The sequence below is a fragment of the Drosophila willistoni genome, assembly GCF_018902025.1.
Source record: "Drosophila willistoni isolate 14030-0811.24 chromosome 2R unlocalized genomic scaffold, UCI_dwil_1.1 Seg167, whole genome shotgun sequence".
Classification (NCBI taxonomy): Eukaryota; Metazoa; Arthropoda; class Insecta; order Diptera; family Drosophilidae; genus Drosophila; species Drosophila willistoni.
In genome coordinates, this window is record NW_025814050.1 from 7618886 (window position 1) to 7628081 (window position 9196).

Genomic DNA, 9196 nt, shown 5'->3' on the forward strand with positions numbered 1-9196 from the left:
ATAAAAGCAAAAGTGTGAAAATATTGAAAGCTTTCCTTCTTTCACGTCTATAAAACAAGAAGTAAAACTGTAGAGAGCAAGAGACAATATGGAAAAAAAGAAGTGAAACTTGGCAACTGTCTAATGGCCAGAGTTGCCACAAACTGAAGTTATTGCCATAGATGCCATGGCAGGATGGCTTGCACTATGAAATTCCTTTTGTAAATAATGTTCTATACACGCACACCTACGCACAACATCTCTCTCCGCGTCCTTCGCTTAATGGCCAGAACTGCGGCCCATTGTGATTGTTGTTCTTGTTGCCTTCACTTTACACCCAGGCGCATAATTTTTCTACTAGAAAAACACTTAAAGTGTGTTTCGTTTTTCTTTTTATGTTTTTTCTTCATCGTTTCGTTGTTGTTGTTGTTCTGCTGGGCCCTCGCAATAAATTTTTGTTAAAGCTTTTAAACCATTGAAACTGAAAGAAGCGCCAAAGAACCGAAGTAGGAGACGAAAGAAAGGGCTCTAAAATTACTTAAAATGCGCTTTTAGGGTTAAGCAAGACATTTCAATTCGCATTCATCATGAAGCGCTTAGGCCCAAAGCACTGCGGTTGGTCCTCCCTCTTGTGCCAGGAAGAAGCCAAAAAGGGAATCCTTGGTATATCTCCATCGATATGGTCAAGTGTGGATGGCTTTATAAGCTTCAAAAAGAGCTTGTTTCCTTTTTACTGTCTCCCTTCAAATGAACGTAAAGATCTAAATAGATTATTTATTAAATGCGAATGAGATGATAATTTCATTTGAAACGTTTCTTTATCAATAATGGCTAAAAAGTAATCCTTTTTATCACTTAACTGGCTATCAATACAGGAAACGAATCTAAAACCATGGTCAACTTTCATGCTCAGACAGCTGTCTGACAGATTAGCATTTGCGAACACGGAAAACAGATGTGCGTTAACGTGGCAAATAGCCACAACAATTGCCGAGGTAGACAACTATAGCCACGCCCATCTTTCAACCACACACACACACACACACACACACACACACACACACACACCATTCACCCATTCACTGGTTCAGGCGTAAATACCAATAAAGTGTTTAAAAATGTTCACTCGTACATTTTAATGGGCGAAATGAAACAAATTTTTGGTAACAAGTTTCGCAGTTCCACGACCACGCCCATAAACCATGGCCATGCCCATTTACCTCTGCACATGCCTACACACATACATACATATATGCAGATTAAGCTCACATTTAACAATTTTACGCTGCATACATTTAGGCGATGCAAAGTGAAAATCCTCAGTGCCAGTTGCATTCCATTTCGTTTCGTTGTTGCATCAATAAATTAAATGCAGATTTCCATTTTCGTTGTGCACACACACACACACACACTGATAGAGAGACAGTCAGAGAATCTCACGCGATTGAGTTCAATATCATAGCCTACGCCTCTGTAACGCCTCCACCCACCACGTCTCGCCCATTCCCATTCCGTTGAGTCAGTTGTGTTAGGCGTGGCCATGCAAATTGTTGCATGCAGTTAATTATTTTGCACAGGTTTTCTGTTCAGGCTTTCAGCCAGATCCGATCCGATCCGACCCAACCTGACCTGACCTGCTCCACCAATTTTTGGCCACGAGGATTTTCGCTTTGAGGCTTTTCGCCTGTTGAGAGAGGGAGCCAACTAATTGAAATAAAACATGCCATGGCGAAGCAGCCCTTGTTTAATTAAATGAGTTAAAAACTGGCCCGCAGTTGTTGCATTAACAGAAACCAGAAGGTAAGTGAATGGCAGAGTGTTGCGTTATAAATTTCCTTAATTGCATTTGCCAAGAAACTTCATATTACCAGTTAAATGTTTAAATTAAAAATCTTTGCAAGTAAACATGATGAACACGACTTTGTAATAAGACATGGGATAAACTTTTTTAATAAGTTAAAAATTAATTAATTGGTGTTTTTTTATTCTTCATTCCGTTATGATAGATATTTGGTTTTTTCTTGGACTTTATTGAATGCTTTGGTTACTTTGAATACAGCGATTCAATCATTAATATACGAATTTGAATAGGGAAAAGTTTTGCAACTAAAATATTTACTCAAATTTTTTCATAGCGTCTAACTCAAACATTAAAATTTTGCAGCGATTCTAGAACAAGCTTCTACGCAGAATTGTTGAAGCGCCTTCTTTCGTGCGTAACTGAGTCATCCAGAGAGACCTTAACATCCCGTCAGTTAAGTGCGAGATCCGTAGGTATTTCTCTCGGTACCTCTCCAGGTTAGAAACCCATGATAATGCACTGGCACTCAAACTGCTGGACAACGGAGATTTACAAATTTGACGTCTGAAAACAAGTCACCCACTTGACCTGCCATATAACCAGAGACGGACTGGTGATTCCACCCCCATTTTATGATAACCTTTGACAATATTAATGCAATTAAAAAAATATATGAAATTTCTAAGTTTAAAATTGTAAAAAGCCTTTAGGATTTAGTAGTTATTACTTATAAACAGAGAGGATTTTGAGACACTCGGCACTTCTCGTCATTATCTAATACATATCATATCATACATAGTACATCAAAGTGACAATAAGCTTTTCGTTTAGCAGTCTCTCTACACTATTTAGGGACATTTGACTCTACTAGCTAATCGGACTCCATTTTATACTTTTATAGTTGAGATAGTTTGATAATATATATGAAGTGATAATTTGACGATCGGTTACTTTTTGAACTGCACCAGGGAGCAAGTATCGCAAAGTTGAAACCGGATACTTATCTCACGGGTGGTAAAAGATTTCATCAATTCTGGCCAACTCATTGGAGAAAAGTTGCCGCAATAGTTTATCAAAGTCCAATTGACGAGTAAGACGATGCCACAAGCTCGACATATAATAATCTGGCAAGTTTGACATCAAATCGTATGTGGCATAGCATGGATGGGGCAATATTCACTGCTACTTCGCATTAGGAAATTCTCGACAGAGATCTTATCTATCCAATCGGTGGGTTGCAAATTACTGTCTCTGCGCCCGCTACTTATTCTTTGAGATTTCCTCCCACTGCTGGACGGCTGGTTACCATCAAATCAATTGACCAGTTAAATAATAAATTTTAAGTATTTTAATAATTTGATGACAATCCTTCGACAATTTCTCTCCGACTGACTTGCATGTTATACAACGATCTTCTACCCTGATCACTGTATTCTCAGTCTCATTGTCATTCTTTGATTTCGCTTTGGCACTAGGGTTAGAACCCTTGGAACTTGGTATATTAGGATATACCAAGTCATCATTATCTACAGGGTATAAACAGAAAGCTACCATTGCCAATGTCCATAAGTACAACCGTTAAATAATTATTTTTCTATTTTAAATTTTTAAATCGATTTCATAGACTTGATTAACTTCGATCATCATATGTTTGCTGATAATTTTAAATAGCCTTCTCATAGATTCTGAGCTCAGAATCTACTCATTGCTTACAAATAATTTACATAATTAACACATTTGCAATCTCAACACTTTTTTGAGTGTAGTAATCAATAGTTTATCTATATCACTTTTTATTTATTTCCACAAACCACAAAAATTTATTAGGCAATTTTTTTTCAACTATTTTTTACCTTTGCTTTGTGTCTATTAATTATGAAGGAGAAAATTGTTTTTTTTTTATAAATGTTGCTGGGTTATTGTGACAGTTTTTGCAAACAAATCAATAGAAAAGTTCAAAAGTGAAAATGTACAATTTGTTAATAATAAATAACTAATTATGGTAAAAGTTTTAGAGCAAACAAAAAATATATATACATATGCGAAAATTGCGTTTTTATAAAACCGTTTAATTAATTTTCATGCTTTTGTTTGTAAAATTTTTTGACTTGACTAAGCCATTAAATATGCATCGATAAAGCAAATGGAAAATTCATAAACAATATTAAAAGTGCTCTTTATATAGGCATGATGGAAAATTTTGAAATACAATAATCGGCTTATTCTATATAGAAATAGTGAATCGCTGTTTATCTGCATCCATCTGTTAAAGGAGTCGAAAAGAGTTTTTTTTTTCAGTTCCCTTAATTAATGCCATCAATCTATTGAGTAAACAGATTTTTTTCTCCCCCTTTTTGAAGCATCGTTTAAAATTGATTTATGTTAATTACTGTTTAACAAAATACGCCTGGTTGATTACTAAATTGATTTTAAATGAAATGCAAATAGACAACGTGGCAAACAAAAAAAACTTAATGAAAACGGAAAAGAGTCACAAACAATTTTTTTCCCTTTTCGCACCTTAGAAAGAGGAGGAATTATAAAGAGAAGAGATAAAAAGAGAGAAATAGTGTAAACTAACCTAAATATTTGTACACAGTTGAAGTTGTGCTCTGATTTTAAGACAGAGGCTTAGTTAGCCCTATCAGAAATGGGGATCAATATTGTCTATTGGGTGAATAGTCTGAAATGAATCTGCAGCAATTGTTTATCGCATAACTTGATTTAAACAACTAGTGTTACAGACTTTCAACATTAGGAACTAAACTTCCGGAATCAACAAGCATCTTATTTTGTCTTGAACATTACTTTTTGAAAAGAACTATGAAAATAAGTCAACTTTCCGATATTTCTTTAAAGGTATTCGAGATTGAACGTAATCATTTAATTTGATTGGAATAAATAGTTTTCTGTAAGTCTCAATAAGTAAGTATTTCTTTTACATAAGCTGAGTTGATGACCTTAAGTGGGATCAATAATTTTCAAACCCTTTTCTGCCACTTCTTTTGCCTGGATGCTGCATTTGCTATCGTTTAATTGATTCACAGTTTGCATTCGCATTTGCATTCACTGTAATTTACACTTAATTATTACGCTTTACCTGCTTCGGGCAAATTGAATGCCAATTTTTCAGTCCCCACAAAGTTTTTCAATGTTTCCCCGCAATGTTTGTCGAGCAATGAGATTCAACTTTAAGCCAAGTTATTTTTTCGAGCATACACGACAATGTATTCCCTTGGCGAGTATTTACAGATAATAGACAAAAATATTTGTATATACGCAATATTTCTATTTTTTATGAACTCTCTATGAGCATTAACTTAATGACAGTCCCTACGGTGAGAGAAAGTTGCCAACCAAAAAAAAAAAAATAAAATGCAAAAGAAACATTTCACCAGCATATTTATGGGCCTATTGTGCCACCAAGGAATTGAAGAAGTAATAAAATGAATGCCACCAAATGGGGGCAGAAAAATGTGGCAAAGTTTTTAGGATTTGCATATGGAAAGCAAAAAATTGTTATTATCAAGCTGTTCAATTTGGGGAACATTCATTGTATTGATGAATTAAAAGCCTTTTGTTTGTGATTAGAATAGAGAGTCAAGTGTTTAGAGTTCCAGAGGGGGCAATTGAGACAACTATTGAGAAGTTGTTGTTGTCGCTGGCTCAGCTGTCAAGTGCAGATAGGCTCAAAGGCAGTGTTTGCATGGTGAGGGCAGTTACACGTAATGTCCTGCTGTGTAAGGCATATAAACTTAAGCCATTGGCATATCAATGGCAACCGAAGGCAGCAATCGTGGGGTAAGAGCTACCAGAATGCACTCGTGTGTGACATTTGCCTCTCTTTGAATGTATGTATGTCTATCTTTGGGTGTGTGTATGTGTGTGTGTGTGTGTATATATCTTGGGCACATGCCAACACACAAAACATGCCATAAATCCACAGGCAACATATAATTAATAAGGATTAATTGTGCACCAGCAGAAGTTGTGCAGCCACCAAACCGGCGACAACCTAAAGAGACAACCAAGAAGAGGGGTAAATGCACCAGTGCAGACGTTTTAGGGGTAGTAAGAAGTAGTTGTCGTTGTTGTTGTAGTAGGATAGTCACTGAAAATTTAATTAATTAATAGCACAACTTTAGACGTCAAGCTGTGCAGAAGTTCCCCTTTATATATATTTGTAGGCAACAGGAAATTTTCGTGCAAATCGATAAACGGCATATACTGTTCAAGCCAAATTATCTTTTCATTCAGCAAAATTAGTTTAATTAACTGATTTTGATCGATGCTATTAATGGAGACCAGATCTACATCAAAGTCTTTGCCTCAATTACCTAAGTCCATTAACAATTAAGGAATTTGTGACTACGATTCTGGAGTTTAATTGAAAGACTTTTTAATACATAATGTTGATGGAAAATTTTCTTTAGTTTAGTATTTTGCAAGGACAAAATCTCTCATAATCTGGATCTGTTTTTAGCCAATTTTTAATACTGTCATCAATATTCTCTCCATGACATTTAGTAGCGCAAAATATGGCTGGCTTGAGATGATTGCCCAATGTTAATCCAAGAGAATATTGATTCTTTAAGTAAATAAATGCTTTTACCACACAGTCTTCAATGTTCATGGCACACAAATATTGCATGATAAACTTAACAATATTAATCTCATTCCAGTTAGTGAGTTTATTCAGGCCCTCATGGAAGCCATTGTAAATATTGTAGACTTTTTTGATTAACCAATGATGAAATTCCTTAAATAGAATAGAATAAATAGTGAGTGATGCTGAATTTTTTTTCCAAGTTTAAACTTACCAGTTCCTTACGATGTGTTTCCAACTCTGCAATATACGGCCTCCAAACTGCATAGGAACGTTCCTGAACCAGATAGCTAAGTAAGTGATGTAATACATCCTGATCAAGTAGATTTTGATGATGGAGAAATAAAGCATCGCTGACCAGTTGCACTCTATTCAGTTCGTGGAAGATGTGATGATTCTGTCTCAGAGCCTTGGCCAACAAGTGCCAATTTTGGTTATCATAATTGATTCTAAAGTATCCATATGATTGTATATCGAAGATGATCCATTTGTCTTTTAGCTCATTAAAGTGGATATTGATAGAAGGTTCCCCCTTGATCCAAATTGATGGTCGTGTATCATTAAAGTTTTGCTCCAATTCCGTGGTATAGGACAATGGAATCCACCATGCTTCACTTCGGTTTGAATTCACAAAGAAATGTTTTTGTGTAACCGTAACACATTTACCATCCATGCTTCGGAAAACAGTTAAAATGGGATAACCGTGCTGTAAGGTCCAGCTATCCATAATGGTTTTCACTTTAAATCCCTTTGGCAAAGAGCCCCAATGATCATTTGCCCGCTGTAATTGAATCCAAAGTTCATCTTTGTGAGTGCTTCCATAGCCATACTGAGTTAGATAACTGCGAAGTCCTTGATAGAATGCTTTATCACCCAGCATGGCGTGCATCTTGCGAATAATAAAAATGGATTTAAAGTAAACAAGTTCATTATTTTCCATAAGTTGCTCTAGAGAAGTCTTGCCCACTTTATGCGAAAGCGACACATTATGCTGACCGTCTAAGTAATAGGCGATTTGTTTCAATAGTCCAAATTCTCGATTATTATGATTCCAGTCAGGATGTAAATAATCTACTCCCAATATGGAAAAGTATGAGGCGAAACCCTCTTTCAACCAAAAGTCACTCCACCAAGCGACTGTGACAAGATTTCCAAACCACATGTGAGCCAACTCGTGTCCCACAATGTGGGCTATTCTATTGTAGTAATCATATTCAATGGGTTTGTGTGTGGTTAAAGTTGAAAAACCATACAACACAAGACCCCAATTTTCCATGCCGCTAGTTTGATCTCTCATCACAAGTTGATCAATCTTCTCAAGTGGAAATGGAGAATCAAAGAGATTGCTGAAATATTCTAACAGTTTCGGCGATAAATTGCTCACATATAAGGTGGAATTAGGTGGACCACCCATTTGACATGTCCTAAAAGTGACCAGTTTTCCCTTAGTTGTTCTACTCCTAGTGCACTTGAATTCGTTGACAGAATACGCCAAAAGGTAAGTTGGCATTGGTGGCGTGATCTCATAGTTACACCAAACATAATCTCTCAGATCATAACTATTAAGTAAAATATCGATTATGTCTTGGATCTTATTACACATAGCGATATTTTACTCACTTTGGACGCATTCTGAGCATGGGCATATTACTAAAACTCTGGTAACGTTTGTGATGACCCAAAGTCACGTTGAATGTGGCCCTCAGAGCTGGCTCATCAAAGCACGGCATGGCACCTCTTATGAAATTTCTCTCAAAATGTGTGACAGCATACCAACTAAATATAAAACACGTTTGTTAAATATTGTTCTGATTAGTTGACGAATATTTACCTTGGTTTGTTGGTATCCAGATTTTTGCGACTGGCAACGAAATAAGAATTAATTTGGCCATGTATAAAACGACGACCAAATGGTACTCTTAAGTAATAGGATTTATCCACTTCCAATTGATTTTCTACTTGTAATATCATATACTCAAAACGTTCATTTATTTCTGTTTTAATGATATTTATTTCTCTTTTCCTCGCGGATTCACTTAATTTAATTTGATCGATTGGAACTGTCAAATTAACCACATGAAACACCACCAAATTAGTTGATTCTAGGACACGCAACGAAATCTCTACAATTCCTTCAAAACGCATATTGTCAACCTCCTCCAAGTGAGTGAGAACACTAACATCGTAATGATATGGCACCAACGAGAGGGGTAAACGTTGACTATTATAGAGCTGGGAATGAGTGTTACTGATACTAAATAAAATGAATGTACAAAAACCAAGCGTAAGACTTTCCATTTTAAGCTAGTTGTTAACCATATAGTTAACACAACTATCTTTCAATAGTTACTTAACCAACTTTTCGGAAAAGTATAGATCGCTTTAATGAGCTGATGATGTGTATATCAAATTGATTTACTATATACCATAACACTCTCTCATTTTGAAAGAATATTTAAAGAGTACATCTAGCAAAACTTTTGTTCACGTGTGTAACTAAATTTAGTTAATTTTCATTGATTGAATTACAATTTCTATTGTCTCTAACATTCAAGTGTGACAGCAACAATAAATATTAAATTGTATTAAATAGTTTTGTCTTTCTTTCACGATTTCTCTTTCTGTTTGCCTTAAACGAATTATTAAGTCAATTAACACTTTAAGCCTTTCAAAGCAATTGCCTTTAATATATTGAAATGTGTAATTTTCTTTTTAAACGTTATATACCCAATTCAAATTCAAAAATATAAACTTAAGCTGTGGAAATAATTCTTATTTAAATGGTAATACTTATACTCACAATCAATTGG

The 9196-nt window shown here is 35.4% G+C and overlaps 1 protein-coding gene across 1 annotated transcript; it reads right to left on the bottom strand.

Annotated features, from left to right (window-relative positions):
* Window positions 1-6141: 6141 nt before the first annotated feature.
* On the bottom strand, window positions 6142-8701 carry LOC6644138 (aminopeptidase N). The gene is made up of 4 exons (XM_023176678.2): window positions 8218-8701; window positions 8007-8162; window positions 6601-7945; window positions 6142-6539 (listed from the first exon to the last, which is right to left on the bottom strand). The coding sequence occupies exons 1-4, from the start codon at window positions 8682-8684 to the stop codon at window positions 6210-6212; spliced, it is 2298 nt and encodes a 765-aa protein (XP_023032446.2). The 5' UTR covers window positions 8685-8701; the 3' UTR covers window positions 6142-6209.
* Between the last annotated feature and the right edge of the window lie 495 nt (window positions 8702-9196).